The following is an 18,719-nucleotide window of genomic DNA, read 5'->3' on the forward strand; positions in this document are numbered from 1 at the left end:
AAGATTTAAATTAAAAAAAAGAAAGAAAATTAATTCATTGTGTAGCAAGAGAAGTTAGAGAATTTTTAAATCTTCAAAATTAGGTGACTAAGTTATCAAAATAAAATATACAATTGTGCCATCAGGTAAGCATTCTTTAACTACAAATGCAACCTTACATAGGATAAATTCCACGTGGATTAAAAGTATAAATGATAAATACATTCAAATAAATATAGCTTGACATGTGTCCTAATACGTGAAAAAATATTGTCCCAAAGCTAGAAATCAGCAAAGCCTTTCATGTTTTACTGTGTAGAATTTTTTATTTTGACTTTAAAGGAGTACCTACATGTTAGGGCAGTAAGATAGTAATTTTTATTTTCTTCTCAATGTTTATCATCACTTCTTTTTTTTTTTCATTTTTCCAATGACTGTTTTACTTGCTTAATAAGAACCAAATATGTGTATCTCTACAAACTTGAATTGTAGAGTTCTGGAACCTCAGCAGCATATTGTCTTTTCATCACAGTGTGCATCTCGGGAGACTTCATTTGCAGTTTTGTATTAACCGTGCTGTCCATGTATCACTGGTCCTCTCCAGACTTCAGGTCCATGGCTTTATATTGGCTGATATGTGATGTTACAAGCGCCCATCAGGTTCCCACCAACCAGTAGTCTCTTCAGGGTCTCGGAATGACAGCAGCTGAGGGAAACCAGTAGGCCTCAGTACAGGACTTTCCAGCGATCTGGACACCTAGCCACACGAGACTGGTTTTCCTGACCCATTGCAGCCTCTGCAGCTACTTGGCCCCCATAGCTGTATATCATTTAAGCACTGCCCTGTTGAAATCACTGCTGTCTTACCATGACACTTCATCTGCCTAATTCTCTGCATCTTTATTCACAGAACTTTAAGTTAGAATTTGCTTTAAATTGTGAGTTTGTTCCCGTTGAGTTTCATGACATCCGACAAGTGAAAGCCAGTTTTAAAAAGTTGATGAGGGCCTGTGTCCCAAGCACCATTCCTACGGACTCAGACGTGACCTTCCTGAAGGCTCTGGGAGACTCCGAGTGGTTTCCACAGGTAATGTCTGGAGCGACTTGCCTTTGACCTCAAGGATGTACAGAGTTGGCATTTGAGGAAAATACTGTGTTCCCCCACACCCCGCCGTCTGCCTTCACTGTGTACCTCCATAAAAGCCGTTCGGTTCCAGGAACCCGGATGCTACAGGAGATGAGAGGCAGATTTCTCCATCGCAGGTTTTTCTCTCTGTAATTGAAAACTTGGTCTCCATAGGGTGCTAAGGCGAGGTCATTATTTTTAGGTGGACACTTTTTTATATACAATAAATTTAATCAGCATATATTTTTAGGCCTCCTGCTCTGTTGTCAACAGAGTGAGGGTCCAGGACTCCAAGGGCCCTTCTCTCTTACTGTCTGACCTTGCATTTGTCTCTGCCTGGTCCATGTCTCTCGATTTTAGATTAACCCCCAAAACAGCCACCGCAGGCACTTTGGGTGCCCTGAGGCTTCCCTAAGGTTAAGGAAAAACCACATATCCTTCCTTCAGCTGAGTCAAGCTTGGGATGTTTTAATTGAACTCTTATTGCAAAATTGGGGAGAAGTAGGTAACCAGCACACATAGACATTTATGACACGCATGTTTTAGACACTGACACAGACATTGGGCCAAGAACATGTCTGCACTACAGCCTCAGCCTTGTCTTTAGGCTCCTGATGCTGTGGCCATTGCTCCTTCCCCTGCATGAGTTCCAGCCCCTCTATCACCTGGCCCCTCTGCCTCCAAGCCTCCTGCCTCCCTTGAGGAGGAAAAATAGTTGTTTCCCACAGTGTATCGGACTAAAAGGCAAAAAAAAAAAAAAAAAAGCGCCAAAAAATGATGTGAGTACCCAGTGCAGTAACTATTTTTAAGGTACCTAAACTATAAAAAAACAGCCACGTATAGTACAATTAGTTGTAAACCTGTATCAGGGTATCAGCCCTGGCTGGGTAGCTCAGTTGGTTAGAGCTTTGTCCCAATACGCCAAGGTTGCGGGTTCGATCCCCAGTCAGGGCACATAAAAGAAAGAACCAATGAATGCATGGATCCCCCCCCCCCTCAAAAAAATTTTAAATAAAAACATAATACATAAGTCTATATCAGTGTATGTTACTATTAAGACTATTCCGGATCCTTTGAGAACACACAAAAGGAGCTGATCAATACTCTCTTCTGTCCCTAAGTTATGAGCCCCAGCCCAAACTGTTCCCACCACCAGCCTATCTGTGTTTCTGGTACATTCTGTGTTTTGCTCCTTACTCCAAAGTAGATCCATGCCAGAAGTTAGTGCCCCCCAAAAAACAGTAGAGAGCATTGCTCTACTTGAGATACTGGCATTTTAAAAGTTAACTCAGAGCAAGTGCTAAGTGCAAGAGAATTCAGGCCTGGAAATAGATGTCTACAGGAACAGTGGGTGAGGAGCTCCCAGTGCTGGAGAGGACGTGTGCCTTGTTCCTGTGTTTAAAATAGCTAGCTCAAAAAAATAAAAATAATAAAAATCTATAATAAAAGCATAATATGCTAATTAGACTGGACAGCCGAACAGCCTTCCAGACGTCCTTCCAGGTGACCTTCTGGACAAAGCTAGGGCTACGAGGTCCAAGCCCCTCGCACAAATTTCGTGCACCAGGCCTATAGTAAATAAATAAAATAGCTAGCTCTGTTTAAAATACGGGGTTTTCTATTTCAGTTCAAAGTTGAATTCATTCTGCAAATTATGTCAAGTGATGCATTGCATGTTTGACTTTGAAATCTGTATGCTGTGCTCACAACCTGATGGTTCATTGGAGACTTTAAAAGCTAAGCACAGGTATAAGTTTTCTTCCCATACAGACAACTAAGAGTGTCCTTTTTAAAGATATAACTCATCATAAAATTTATCCTTTTAAAGTATATAATTCAGTGATTTTTAGTATAATAACTAAGTTGTGCAAACATCCCTACTATCTAATTCCAGAAAAATTAAGAGTATCCAAAATAGAACTTACTACATCACCATAGAACTTACTACGTCATCATAGAAAAACAAATGTTAAGTCCAATAACTCGGGGGGGGGGGGGGGGGGGGGGGGAGGGCTGCTGAGAATCTCTGACTTTTCCACTCTATGGAATTATAGATATTCTACGTCAGGGGAAATCATTTAAGATCAATTTATCTCATCATGTACCCCTTGAACACATTGCTTAATCTTTATTTTGACAAAGAACTTTAAGTGTTTAAAACTCACATTTAGGTCAAGTGCTTTATCCCTAACTTGTTTGGTTATCTAAGGCTGACAGTCTGTCTGTTCTGGGTGCTCAGAAAGCTCTGGCTCTAATGGTGGCTCCTTCCCCATCAGCTTCACAGGATCATGCAGCTGGCCGTGCTGGTGTCCGAGGTCCTGGAGAATGGTTCCTCCGTGTTGGTCTGTTTGGAAGAAGGCTGGGACATCACAGCACAAGTAAACTCTTACACATATTCTCATGTATTTGGTTGTATATGTACGAATTTGTATTTCAATTAGCTTTTAAATTCTGCAGGTGAACCTTTTGATTAGTGACTAATTTGTATCAACAAAAAAAAGTCCTGTGTTAAACACCCCCTGGTGTGCATCAGAAAGCTCTGTGCTGTGGGCTTCCAGGCCTTACATAGCCTGCAGCTCTGGCTCGGGCATCAGGTACCACACCACGGGTGCACCGGGCAGGCATGCGCATGGCGCTCCTTGGCCTGCAGTGTGGGACATGGGCCGTCCTTCCCAGGTTTTGTCAGTCCTGTGCCTGGTTCCCTCTCAGCTCCTCCCTTACTTACTCCAGAATGAAAAGGAAAGATCTGAATGTGAACTATAGTAAGACATTAATCTACGCCTGCCAAAGAGTAGGTTTGACCTGATCCTCTGGCCTCATTAATTAACCTAGAAGAAGGTCACAGTCGGCAAACTCGCCAGGTAGGGATTAAAATCTGGATTCCCTGAAAGAAAACATGTTGACAAAATGAATTTGACTTCTAATTTTTACTAGAGAGTTTGCGGGATTAATTTAATTGGCTGTCCTGGAGCAGTTAGTGAACAAGTTTGCTGCCTAGGTAACTTTGTTGGTGAGTTAGCTATCATCAAAAGGAAGTACTTTGTCTTAGCAAGAGGATTTTTTCAGGACTGAAAGTAATAAGTGTCCATCTGCTTGTGCCTTAGGTGACATCCCTGGTGCAGTTACTCAGTGATCCCTTTTATAGGACACTTGAAGGCTTCCGGATGTTGGTTGAAAAAGAGTGGCTCTCTTTTGGTCATAAATTCAGCCAGCGGAGCAGCTTGACCCTCAACTGTCAGGGTAGTGGTTTTACCCCAGTCTTCCTGCAATTCTTAGACTGTGTGCACCAGGTGAGTAGAGCATGCTTTAGTTGACTTGATATGAGGGAAGAAAAGAACTAGCATTTGCAGAGCTGTGCCAGGTGCCTTCTTGCCATAAGTGATGGAGTCAGCCCTAAGACTTCCTGAGGTCTCAGCAGTGGATTCCTGGGAATGGAGGAGAAAACTAGTTGGTTTCTGAAACTAAGACAGCTGAGCTGGCTATTGGCTGGGTCCTCCATGTGAAGTGGCCAGACCCTAAATTACTGTCTCCCAAGAAGAGAAGCAAACGTGGGCTTGTTCTCCAAGAAGGTTTGCCCTAGAGTAGGTAATGGTAGGGCCTGAAATCCAGCCTGTAGTCTTCCCAGTTTGGGAGGACTTGAGCTTGTGCCTGGGAATATAAAAAGTCCAGCCTAACCCCTAGAGAAAGAATCAGGGCCCAGCCAAGCCAGCCTAAGAGGTTGAGAACACTGACTAGGTTCTACTGGGTGGCCTACTCAGAGCTAATCAGGAGACCAGACAGAAATCAGGTATATAATCCAGTAAAATCCAGTGGGAACCAGGGTTGGGGAGATGTGAATGCTATAGACTCCTTCCTACCTTCATCTCAGGCACATTAGATAAAACTGCTAATGGGGCCTTGGTCAGGATTGGGCTTGAGAATCAGATGGCACTGGGTTTGCATTGGCACCAGCACTAAATTGGCCAAGGGAAACAGGGTTAACATTTCCAGCTTTGCTTCATCTGCACCACAGCAATGAATGGGCTCTGGCATATCAAACATATTTGTCAGAACAATGAGCCTCTTTGAAATACATTGGTTTCAGCCATGTATTAGAAGGAAAGGTGGGAATGTTTGTAGGAATAATAATTAGAACCAGGTCTTCTGAAGAGACCAATTGGGTGACAGTTATGTTTTTGGTCTTTTATTCTATTAATTACTTGATCAGCTTTTTGATTCACTGTGTAATATTTAAATTTTATTTAAAGTATATAATTTAAAAGTTTTTAGTATTTTATTCAGACTTGTACGATGACCACAATCAATTTTAGAACATTTTATCACTCCAAAAAGAAACTCTATACCCAATAGCAGTGGTTTTCTATCTTTTGGAATAACTGGGTATCTCTATGACCTTTACATCATTCACAAAAATTTATTTGAAATGCATTATAGATTTCTAAATGGCTAAAGAAAATTTTTCAACCAGAAAATAAATGATAGGCCCCCCCCAGCGTGGCTCAGTGGTTGAGTGTCGACCTATAAACCAGGAGGTCTCGGTTGGATTCCCAGTTGTGACACATGCCTGGGTTGCAGGCTTGATCCCCAGTGTGGGACATGCAGGAGGCAGTCAATCAATGATTCCTTGTCATCATTGATGTTTCTATCTCTCTCTCCCTCTCCCTCTCCCTCTCTGAAATCAATAAAAAATATATTTAAAAAGAAAATAAATGATAAGAGAAGGAATCTTGGGATAGCAGAAAGGAAAATATGGGTAAATACAGTAGACTTTTCTTCTCTTGAGTTTTCTAAATTATTTGTTGGTTGATGTGATTCTCAATATACCTGGAAGAAATAGTTAAGACAATTGCTTTTTGGTTTTAGTTAAGACTTGCTTTTTTTTTTTTTTTGTGTGTGTGTGTGAGAGAGAGAGAGAGAGAGAGAGAGAGAAACATTGAAGTGCGAAAGAAAAACTGATTGGTTGCCTCCTGCATGCACTCCAACTGGGGAAAACCCGCAATCTAGGTAAGTGCCCAGACCCGGAATCCAAACATACCACCTGTTGGTGTGCAGGATGATATCCAACCAATTGAACCACACCGGCCAGGGCAAGACCATTGTATTTTAAATGGGAGAACATAAAGGGAAGTTTCTACACTACACAGAAAGCAGTAAAATATCAGTAAAGTGTGGTAAGATACAGACTATAATACCTGGAACAACCACTAAGAAAGCTATATAAAACTGGGTACTGGAAATATTGGTAGGAAAATATGTAAAGTATATGACTACCCACTAAGCTGTACACCCGAAATACTATAGATAAATCAAAATGGAATTTTAAGAAGTATTCAGGTGATCCACAGAAGTCAGGAAAAAGAAAACAAAGATTTTGGTATCATGATGTATTATACTTGTAACCAGGTTAAAAATTAATAAAAATACGTTATAAAATCTAAAAAAATAAAGAAAAAAATAGAACAGACTGAAAACAAAGTAAAATGACAGATTTAAGCCCTAACATAGCAATAATTAAATGGAAATGGTCTAAATATATTATGACCTAACTATATACTACTTATAAGAAACCTCAAATATAAAAGGTTTGTTTGTACAAGTTTTATTTATAATAGCCAAAAACTGGAGGCAGGAAGGGGACAAAGTGTCCTGCAATAGGTGAATGGCTAAGCAAACTGTTACATCCATACCATGGCATACACCTCAACAATAAAGATGGAATGACCTGTTGATACATGCAGCAACTTGAATGGATCTCAAGAGCATTGTGTTAAGAGAAAGGGAAAAAAGCCATCTCAAATGGTCACACACTATATGATTCCATTTCTATATAACATTTTCAAAATGACAAGAACATGGAGCTAGAGAATAAATGGTTTCCAGGGCTTAGAGAGAATGAAAGGAAGGGAATGGGTGTGATTAGGAAGGGGTAGCTTGCCCCTCAGTTGGTGAGCAGATGAACAAATTCAGGTGTATTCAGACAAAGGAATACTATTCAGCAAGCAAACGTAGTGAAATAATAATATACACAAAAACATGGTGAATCTTAAAATCATTTTGGTTGTGAAAAAAGCCAGGCAAAGCTCCCACTGCCCCCATCACGGGTCCAAGTAGCTTGGGCGGCGAAAGAAGTGGCAGCCGCCAGGCAGCCCAGGTTTGAGAAGCCACTAGGCGCATGTGGCCCTCAGGCACCCAGCACGCGCCACCCCACCCACCGCCAGGATACCCAAGAGAAAGGTCTGCTCTGCCAAGGAGGAGCCCAAGAGGAAATCAGCAAGATTGTCAGCCAAACCTGTTCCTGCAAAAGTGGAAACAAAGCCAAAAAGGTGGCCAAAAAAAAATAAATCTGCAGACAAAAAAGTGCAAGCAAAAGGGAAAGGGGGAGCAAAGGGAAAGCAGGCCGAAGTGGCTGACCAGGAACCTAAAGATCTACCTGCGGAAAATGGAGAAATTAAAATCCAGGAGAGTCCGGCCTCAGATGAAGCAAGAGAGGAAGAAGCCAAGTCTGAAATATCTTAGACCATGTCTTATCCGTGGTCCCTGTCTCCCTTCTTGTACAATCCAGATGAATAGTTTTATCAACTGTTTTGTCAATGCAAGTTTTTTAGTAACTCTAGAAACATTTTTAAGAAGGAGGGAATTCTACCTCATCCCATTTTTTTAAGTGTAAATGCTTTTTTTTTTTAAGAGGTGAAACCATTTGCTGGTTGTTTATTTTTGGGTACAACCAGCAAAGAGTGGGACATTGAATATGGGAGGCTTTGATTGTCTTGCGTGTCAGCTTAACATTCCATAGATGAGGGTAGTTTTTATATCTTCTAATACAAAGCAAACTAAATGGCAATTTGGAGTCAGTTGTGCATTTGCTATATCTTGAACATTTTAAATTACTTCTAGTCCCCTGTTTTTGGTAGCATTGTTTCCTAAAGAAAACCACTGCTGATCGTGGCTCTCCCTGTCAGAATTGTGTGCATCTGTAACATCTCTGGTGTGGTAGTCCAGTTTTCCTAGTACCTTTGTTATTGTGTTGTGAAAGATTGAAAATTTGATTATGTTAGAGCATATGATATTAAATTGCGAGTGAGTGGGACTTTGATTTAACAGCGTATCAACCTTTGAAGATATTAGTACTTAATATTCTATTAAGGAAAATTAGCCTCCAAATTTTAAGCTGGAAAGTCACTGGAATATCCTTTTAGAAAAGAATCACAACTCCATGACTACATTTTTGGGACGTATGTTAAGAAATGTGTACAAATTGAAATGTCTCTGTACTGATCCTCAAAACAAACAATAAAATCTCAATTATGGGGGGGAAAGCTGGGTAAAAAAGACAACACACTGAATGACTTCAGTTGTAGGAAATTCTGCAAAAGGAAAAACCACAGTTATAGAACACAGATCAGTGTTTGGCTGGGACCAGTGGTCAGGGGACAGGATGGACCACGGAGAGGCATGAACTAAGTTTTAGATGAGGCAACTGCTCCGTGTCCTGATTGTGGTGGTGGTTACATTACTGTACAGTGTGTACACAATGACCAGAACTAATCAACCTATAATGCTTAAAATTGGGACATTTTATTACATGTAAATTATACTTCGATGAACTTGCAAAGTGTTTCTAATTAGTAAGTCCAACATGTCGGTAGGCTGGAGTCCAGAAAAAGAGAACGGCGGCTATTTAGTTTCTCCAGAGACGTTGTGTCTGGCGCCCAGTGTCCTCCTGAGCCTGCCCGCCTGCTTTCTGGAGCAGAGCAGGGAAGTCTCAGGCAAGTGTGCAGATCTGTACTTGACAAGCTTTTTTATTCTCAAGCCTGATCACTTGCCCAATGTGTCTGGTGTTCCCAAGGCCAGAGCTTATCAAGTTTGGTTTTCCCAGAGAACAATCTCTTGCTTGCAGAAAGGTAATCGCATAAGGTCTCTGACCGCCTCTATGACTTAGAACCTGTCCTCATTTTTCGCTCTCATTTCACCCCTCTGTATGTTACTCAGCACTTGGGCTTCTGAGTTCTGAGCCTTTCTGGGTTTATAGGCAAACTGTTACCTTCTCAACTCATTTCATCCTATAGGGGTATCCCAGTATAGCTTCTCATTTTCTATCACATAATTGCTATTCTTCTATTTTCCATCTTTCATAAATTTACTGGATTTTCTTGGCCTGCTACTGTCTCTCCTCCCATTCTTCCCACCTCTTTTTGGGCTTTTTACCTTTTAAAAATCCCTTTCCTTGCCCTGGCTGGTGTGGTTCAGTGGGTTGGAGCATTGTCCTATATACCAAAAGGTTGCAAGTTCCATTCCCGGTCAGGGAACATTCTTTGGTCCTTGGGGTGGGTGTAAGAGGCAACCAATTGATGTTTCTTTCCTTCTCTCTCCCTTTTCCTTCCTCTCTCTCTAAATCAATAAAAACATATTTTTTAATATTAAAAAAAATTTATTCCTTCCCTTAAATTGAGGGAGAAATATAGGGGACTGAGTTTGTATGGCTGGATTTGGCTTAAGTGAAATGCACTATTAAATGTGTTAAATGTCTGTTCAACTTGTAGATTTCCACATAGCTAAACACAGTCAGCAACAGAATCCACTCACAACAGTAAGAGGTGGGAGGTTCTCTGCTGGGGTCCAGCCCCAGCAGGTCCAGGGGTCCCCAAAGGTGTGGACGGAGTCGGCGAAAAAGGAATGACACAGAGGCAGCGTTCAGGTGATCATCATAGCCGGGTTCTCTTGTCAGGGTCTCCAGCCAGGTTCTGTAGCCAGTTCTCCAGCCATGTTTGGTCGCTAGGTTCTGTGTCCAGGTTCTCTTGCCAATTTACCCGCCTGGCAGTTAAGAGGTTTTATTCCCTCCCCAACTTCAGGGGAAAATCCCTACCTGGGGAAACAACCTTTCTTGGAGAGGTGACCTTGGTTAAAACACAGCGCCAAGAAGGTGAGCAAACATTAAGAACAGTATGCCATATATGCCAGGCCCCTTGAAACAGCAAGGATGGACCAGCTCCCGGCAGTTCTCCTGTAAGACATACCTGCCTCACAGATAGAACAGCATTCATTATGTCTCAAGGATAATAACAATAATTGCTTGGGATGTAAAGCCTGTGGTGTATTGTTGGGGTGGAGTGGGGTGGGCTGGATAGGAGTAATCGAGAATATTGGAAAGTCAACTGTGCTCTGTGAGTACCTCTTAACATTTTAACATACACTAAAACAAAGTACTAAATTACATTCCTATTATGTTTAGAATACATCACAGTAGATGCTAAAATTGCATCATGTTAAATTATATAAACTAATTTGAGGTGTATTTATTTTAAATAAAGTAACTTTATTTTAAATAAGGACTTAAAATTCAAATGTTCTGTGTAAACCAGTTCTGACTGAAAACCGTTTGAGTTTTAATAAAAAGCTCAGTTATTTCTAAGTGAATGCTTCACAAACTGTAGAAAATAATGTTGTTCCGGGTCTAAAGACCCCTTTTGTATGATTTCAGATCTGGTTGTACCTCGTTAAAAATTAGTCTGAACCCTGCTTTGACCTAGAACGTCATACATAACCACCTGAGTGCAGACAAGTCGTGGCAGAGCGAGCATCTGACCTTAATTGCAGGATTTCATGGGTGGGTGGCTATGATAGGTATCAGCTTTGGTAAAGCAAATTATTTTGTGCTGAAAGAGATTGTTTATTCATTGAAAAACTAGAGACTCTAGAAGACTACGGTTAACAAATAGTGCTTCTGACTCTCGCTGACTTAATTATAAGGCAGTGTGTCATCATCTCCTTCACACTGGGCCTGGGCATTAGAAACTGCCGTCTCTGAATGCCTTTCGAGTGAACACTGGCGCTTTACATGACTCTGGCTTTTGCCAGACAATTCAAATTAATGCTGTTCTCAGTCTCTCAGTGGCAAGCCCAACAACATTTTTAAAATAAGTGCAAAATTACGCGGCAGCAGGCGAAACTTCCCCAGGTGGAATATGTTCGCTGCTGTTCACCATTTCTAGCACGCCGAAGGCCAAAAGGCAGTCCATGGAAATGTGCCCAAACTTGTGCATTAGTGCTAATAAGAGTTACAAAGAAAACAGATGAAGCATTGATCTTAAATTAGAGCTGCCTCATCATATAAAAAGCCATTGTTTACGCCAGTATATCCAGGTGTCCGATGAATTATAAATGCTAGATCACTATTTCATAATAGCAACATCTGGCAGATTTTTTTGTTACTGCTAAAAGAAATTGGCTTAGCTCGAATGATATCATTACAGGCTGCTTCCTTTTCTTAAAATAGTTGAACCACATTCAAAAGGAAAATACATCCAAAGTACAAAAATGAAGCCTTTGCCTAAAATTTCTTTTAAAGATATAACACCAAGGGGGAAAATATGCATAATATTAATGAAAACATGAAGTATAAGAGAGCAGCTCCTTTATCTCAGCATTGGAAGAAGTCTTTGAGGACATCTTAGAACTTTTTTATTATTTCCCACTTTGAGAAAAACAAATAATTATAATTTTGCCTCTGAAGTTTACTCAAGTTGTAAATTGACTCATTGTGGTCTGGCTTTGTAATGATTCCCCTCACAGTTACTGTATGCCAGCACTATGATCGGTCTCATTTCAAAGACAAAAGCTATTTTACCTTTGAAGATAAGCTTCCCTTGTGAGCACATGTGTGAGGAGCTAAGCTGCCTTACACAGGTTGGTAACTTTAAAATGTATCCAGTAATATTGGCAAAATAGCTGCAGCCAATGGGTTCATGGCATACTCAAGAGTTTGGTGTCTGCATTAAAGCTTTTACTATATGAGCCATAAAGTAAATCTGAATTTGTAATCAGTCTCACTAATTTTTGATCTTTAACAATTTTAAACCTCTCTGCTTCGGTTTATATATATGTATAAAGGATTTAAAATCTTATGTAAGGTGATTAGCATGGTACAAGGCTCACAATTAATGTTTGTTAAACTTAATCTGTAAAATACACAAAAACTAATATTAGCTACTTATTTTTCTAGGGTGTGTCTAAAATATTGATACCATTCTCTAAAGGATCTTTTGTAGCTTAATATTTGTAGTTCCTGAAAGCAAACCCAATTTTAACTTACTATATTTTATTCCCAAAATGTTGATCTTTTCTGGTATTTGAGTCATAGTTTATTTTTATGGGCCTTTAAATTTTTACAAAGTACTGAATGGCCCATGGCAAAAACTAAGACTCTATAAATTCATGTTCCTCCAAATTCCATTTCAGATTCTCTTCTCATAAAATAAGTGAAATTGGCAGATTTCACTCCATAATGGAAAACAAAACTAAAATACTTCACATAGCTTAGACTTTTAAATCTGTTCTTTTTTATCTTCATCAAGATACATACAAAATTCTCAGAAGGAAGTGGGGAGGGGGATGGGAAGAGATTAACCAAAAAACGTATATGCATATATGCATTATCCATGGATACAGACCATAGGGTGGTGAAGGCCTGGAGCGGAGGGGAGCAATGGCGGGAGGGGAGGGAGAAGGGGAGGACATCTATAATACTCTCAACAATGAAGTGTTTTTTTTAATGGGGAAAAAAAGATACATACAAAATTATTTTGAACAACAGAATTCAGATGATGCCTAAGATAGGCCTAACTCTATTTATCAACATATTTTGGGAAATGCTTATATAGAATGAATTTATTGGCTGAGATGCCTATCATTCTACATAATAGAATAAGGCTAAATTTATTTGAAGCAGACTTGCCTTTAGGGCCCAAAAATCTCTGTGCTAACTTGAAAAGATTAATAAAATTGATAAACCTCTAGCCAGATTCATCAAAGAAAGAAGACACAAATTATCAATTTTAGAAATGAGAAAAATGACATCACTACAGATTCTGTAAGTATTAAAATGACCATAAGGGAATATTATGGACAGTTTGTACCAAAGGAATCAACAATTAGTGGACAAATGCTTTGAAAAACATAAATTGTCACACTCAGGAAAAAAAATACATAACTTGAATAGGCATATTAAGGAAATTTTAAATTATAGTTAAAACATTTCCATGCTGAAAACTTCAAGCCCCAGTGATTTCACTGGTAAATTCTACCAGGTATTTAAGGAAGAAACAATAGCAATTCTATAAATAAAATAAAAAAACTCTTCCAGAAAATTGATGCAGAGAGAATATATTCAGCTAAGTCTGTGAACCAGCATTACCTTGGCCTGATGAAGACAGTAAAAGAACACTATACACCAGTATCCCTGTTGGTCATATATTCAAATCTTCTAAACAAAAAGTTAGCAAATCAAAGCCATTTACATCAATATATTTAAAAAATAATATACCATGGTTAAGCAGGATTTATCCCAGGAATGCATGATTGGTTTCACATTTTAAATCAATCAGTGTAATTCACCATATTAAGAAATTTAAAAGCCGAAACCGGTTTGGCTCAGTGGTCAATAAATGCAACAAAAGGATTTGACAAAATATAACATTTATTCCCTGTAAAAATTCTCAGAATACCAGGAATAGAAGGGAACTTGCTCAAACTTTAGATAGTATTTATTTTAAAACCCTACAGCTAACATCATACTTAATAGACAAAATACTGTACCCCTACGGTCAGGAACAAGACATGGATGTCTGTTTCACCACTTCTCAATGTTGTACTAACAGTCCTCGCCATGCAATAAGGCAAGAAAATAATAATAATGGAGACATCCACGATAGGAAGGAAGAAGTACAACTTATCTTATTCAGAAACAATATAATTATTTATGGAATCTATAAAAATTAACCATTGGAATATTGAGATTTAAAAATCATTACCATTTACAGTAGTACCATAAAAACATGAAAGAAATCTAACAAAATTTATTAAAGACCTAGACACTGAAAACTAGGAAACATTACTGAAAGTAAAGACTTAAATGAATCAGGAGATACCTCTTGTTCATGGGTCAGAAGACTTAATATTGTTAAAATGCCACTCTCCCCAAATAAGATTCAATGAAGTCACAATCAAACGCCCAGGGTGCTGTTTTGTAGAAATTGACAAGCTAACTCTAAAATCCATATGGCAATGCAAAGGATCTAGAATATTCTAAACCAACTTTGAAAAAGAAGAAAATTGAAGGAATAGCACTATTTGATTTCAAGGCTTATTCTAAACCTATAGTAATCAAGACTGTAATAATTGATGTAAAGTTAGACAAATAAATCAATGAAATAGAATACAGTCTATAGTCCCACGCATATGTGATATGTGGAAAATTGGTTTTTTATGAAGATGCAAAAGCAATTCGTAGAGCAAGGATAGACTTTCCAACATATGATGCCAATTGGATTTCCAGATGCCAAAAAAATTCCACTCATAGTACCAATATAAAAATTAATTCAAAAGGGATCATAGACCTAAATATAAGACCTAGTACTATAAAACTTATAAAGGAAAACAGAAAGAAATCTTTGTGACCTTGGGTTAGGCAAGGATATCTTAGATTCAACACCAAAAGCATGATTCATAAAAGAAAAGATAGATAAATTAGACTTTTTCAAAATTAAAAACTTCAAAAATCACTTAAGAAAGTGGAAAGAAAAATCACAGAGTGGAAGGAAATATTTGTAAATGGTATATGCAAAACTTAATAATAAAACAAACAACCTATTTTTCTTATGGGTAAAACATTTGTATTTCACCAAAGATACACAGCTGGCAAATAAGCAAATGAAAAGATACTTGACATCATGCGTCATTATGAAATGCAAATTAAAATCACAATGAGATTCCACTACATACCTGTTTTAATGGCTGACATTTTTAGACTGACTACCTCAAATGTGGACAAGGATGTGGAGGAACTGGAACTCCCAACACTGCTGATGGGAATATACAGTTGCAAAACCATTTTGGAAAACCGTTTGGTCATTTCTTAAAAAGCTAAACATACACGTTTCCATATGACTCCACATTTCATTACTAGGTGGTTATGCAAGAGAAATGAAAGCTTATGCCCTACAAAGACTTGTGCATAACTGTTAATAGCAGCTTTATATGTAACTAGAGGCCCAGTGTACAAAATTTGTGCACAGGCAGGGTCCCTAGCAGCTGCTGGCTGCTGGCTGGGACCTCCCTTCCCCCGGCTGCCTGCCGCTGCCACCCCCTGGTGGTCAGCTCACATCTAACTCCCGGTCGGTCGAACTCCCACCCATGGGGACAATTTGCATATTAGCCTTTTATTATATAGGATAACCAGAAATCTAGAAGCACTCAATGTCTGTCTACAGGAGAATGAATAAACAAATTGTAGTAATAGCCATACAATGAAGTACTACTTAACCATAAAAAGGAATTAACTACTGATAACATGCATATATCTCAAATAATTGCACTTAGTGGAGAAAGGCAGAAAAAAGAAGTACATACTTATGATTCCATTTATATAAAATAAAAGCAAATCAGTGGTTGCTTAGGGAGGAATGTGCAGGAGCGGGCAGAAAGGTCCATTATCTTGATTATGGTGATGGTTTCAAAGGTGTATAGATATGTCAAAACTTATCAGATGGTACACTTTAAATATGTGCAGTTTGTTGTATGTTGATTATAGCTCCTCATGGCGCATGCGGACTGTGCCTGTGGGAGCCCACTGTGGTGTGTACAGTAGAAGAGTCTAGTGTTCCATTTAAAGGAGGAAACGAAAGCAATGATTCCCTGGGATTTATGACTAATGGAGGAAGTGGCATTTTTCTTTCTTACTGGAAATCTAAGCACCGTATTTTGTCTTACGAATGCAATTAGGTCTTTATTATTGTGGTAGAAAGACATTTCAGAAAATTCCTTGTGTTTCTTAATGTCAGATTCCAAATGTGGCATCTAAGTATTAATCAACCGAGAGTTCGGGTCAATCCAACTTTTCATTGAGAAACTCTTGCATGTTTATTGCTTAAACTGTTGCTAAAAAGTGAAAAACAAACAAGCAAACAGAAAAACAACAAATTGCTCCGCGTCTTCGCTCCCTCTTCCAATAGACCTGATAATTGACCCCAGTTGGGGGCAGATTGTATTTCCACTCAAAGCATTACCAACTACAGGTGTCAGTGTGGCGCACAGATGCAGACACACACACACACACACACGTGCTCCCAAGTTCAAGGTCTGTGTGAGGCCAGTCACTCAGTACAATGGGCTGTGAAAGCATTTTCCCACTTGTAGAGGAGTTTTGCTTCTAGTCCCAGCATGTGATCTCCCTGAAATGCCTGTAAGTTCAACTTAAGGTCATACTCACTATCATTTCCATGCTACTTTACATCAGAAGTGGGTCTTCAAAATTATATTCCTCAGGGTATTAAATATCAGGATAATCCAGGAAAAATACAGATGTGTATGAGGCAAGCGGTTTCTGTGGTGAATGGTCATGAGGGAAATGTGTTGTTTTTCTGGGGCTTTGTTTAATAAAAGTGTTTAAGGGTTTTTAGGGTCTGTTGTGGACGGGGTCCGTGGAAATACTGTAGCTCTGACTCTTCTTCCCTGGACACAGTGAGCCCGGGGCCTGTGACTCCTGAGTTTAATTCAAGGGCTGTTGGGGCACAGTTGTTCTTGGAGCTCACCCTGCCTAAGCACGTTGCAGGTTTCTCTTCCCTGAGACTCTCAGATGGTAGGGAACCAAGTTCCATCCTCTAGGCCTGTCTCCTTCTGTCCTGCCACCCCCTCTCCATCAAGCACACGCTGGTCCCTTGGAGTGGTACTATTGATTCTGAACCAGGAGCCAGGAGCCATAGCACTAAATGACAGGTCATGAAGGGAACTATAGGTCTGCATGATGCTTCAGAAAGGAGCCAGGAACCCCTGAGAACGGCCTAGTGGAAGCCACACCCAGGGCCCAAGTCTTCTGGTGTGCACTTGTATCCATAGGGACAAGTGTCTGAAAGAGGATTGTGGCACTAGAGGACATGGTTGATATGTGAACCAAAGACATAGAGGGCTAACAAAGAAAGGAAAGAGAGCTGGTTTTTTTAAATTGTATTTTTCATTTTAGAACTAGAAGAAAGTATGACTAATTATAATAACCATTTTACATGAACTTATTTTTATGCTGCAAAGTAATATTGATCATTAAATATGTATTAGATTAACTTGTTTTATTTAATTATACATAAAACTCTTCAAGTATGCTTAAGCTTTATAATTCGTTGCTCATATAACATAATCACAGGAAACCCATGTTTATTCCTTTCGTTTTCACTGACGAGGAAATTCATCCGTAATACATATGCTTACAGTTCTGAAAAACCTGGCATATGGCGCACTCCCTAGCCCGTCAGAGCCTTGTCACAGCTGCCCAAACTGTCCTGTCCGTGGAGCCTGATGCAACAGGAAGGGCAGTGGCTCAGACAGGAGCGCAGCTCCTTTGCGTAAGAGTACAACTCTCTTAAGTCTTCCTAAAATTACTTTGTATTGCTTTGAGCTAAAATTTTAGTTCAATTAAAAAGCCAATAAGAAGTGTTGGAGAAAGGGAAAACTTTTAATCATCATAGAAAACTAGGTTTCTACCCAATTGATAAATCAGTGATATCAGATTATGACTTTAAATTCCCATTGATCTATTGAGCAATTGGCATATTATCCACATGCCTGCTCACTTTGGCTGACAAGTATGGGTCCACGTTGCCAAGTTAAACATGGAGAGAAAAGCTGGCTCTTGGACAGCCTGCCAGCAGTGTTCATTTAAAACTGCTTTTAAGCAAGGACAACTATGATTGGAACTTATCTCAAGCAAACAAAATTCTCTAACCAGTCCCGAGAGATTGAAGAATGCAGAGGTGAGCTTGCTGTGGGGGTGGGAGAATGTCACAAGGTCATCAGCCTACCCTCTGCCAACAGAAGATGGTTCCACAGAGTCTGCATGAAGCCTCCTGAAGTATGCTGGGGCCTGGGGACTGGTCCCCGCTCAGCCTCCCTCCCTCCCTCCCTCCCATGGCATTCCCTTATCTTTATGGCTGTGTCCCGTGATCTCACTGCCTATCTCTGATGAAAATGTAGGGTTAAAAGGCATGAGCTCCTCCGCCTTCCCCTGGCACATGAACATATCTTTCTAGTTTATCTACTCCTCTGTCCCTTCTCATCTCCAAGACTGTTCCCTATTTCTGGGCCCTCAGCCTTGTTCATTCCTGTTTTCCCAGGGCCTTATTCTCTTAGTTATCAGTTCTTTCTCTATAATTTGTTCTCTCTGTATGGCTCCTTCTACAATGCCTTCAGGCAGGCACACATTTCTTTTGTCCAGAAAACCTCCCTTGCTATCTCCCTAAATGACCTTCTCTCCTCATTCCTTTCACCGCCAAACTTATATAAGTACAACTTTTATTGTTATATTACACTAGAGGCCCATTGCACGAAATTCATGCAAGAGTAGGCTTCCTTCCCCCAGCTCCCAGCTTTGTCCAGAAGGTCGTCCGGAAGGATGTCCAGTCTGATTAGCGTATTATGCTTTTATTATAGATACTAATTCACCACACGTGCCTGGAAAGCAAGAACCATAACTCATGTTCATTTCCATCTGTGAAGTGCCTTGCACGGTGTAAGTTAGTAAATGGGGCACAGGTTTTGGAGCCAAACAAGCCAGTTCAAATTTGGGCTCACT

General features: G+C 39.7%; 1 protein-coding gene and 1 pseudogene across 1 annotated transcript in view; both read left to right on the forward strand.

Annotated features, from left to right (window-relative positions):
• SBF2 (SET binding factor 2) overlaps nucleotides 1–18,719 on the forward strand; it is a 314,832-nt gene that overhangs the window by 279,823 nt on the left and 16,290 nt on the right. Inside the window, exons 31-33 of the mRNA XM_015563741.1 lie at nucleotides 890–1,066; nucleotides 3,382–3,483; nucleotides 4,210–4,395. Of these exons, the coding sequence (XP_015419227.1) occupies nucleotides 890–1,066; nucleotides 3,382–3,483; nucleotides 4,210–4,395 (465 nt within the window). The remainder of the gene's footprint in view (nucleotides 1–889; nucleotides 1,067–3,381; nucleotides 3,484–4,209; nucleotides 4,396–18,719) is intronic.
• Nucleotides 6,485–8,403, forward strand: LOC102757138 (annotated as a pseudogene).

Source organism: Myotis davidii, unplaced genomic scaffold (genome assembly GCF_000327345.1).
Source record: "Myotis davidii unplaced genomic scaffold, ASM32734v1 scaffold118, whole genome shotgun sequence".
Lineage (NCBI taxonomy): Eukaryota > Metazoa > Chordata > Mammalia > Chiroptera > Vespertilionidae > Myotis > Myotis davidii.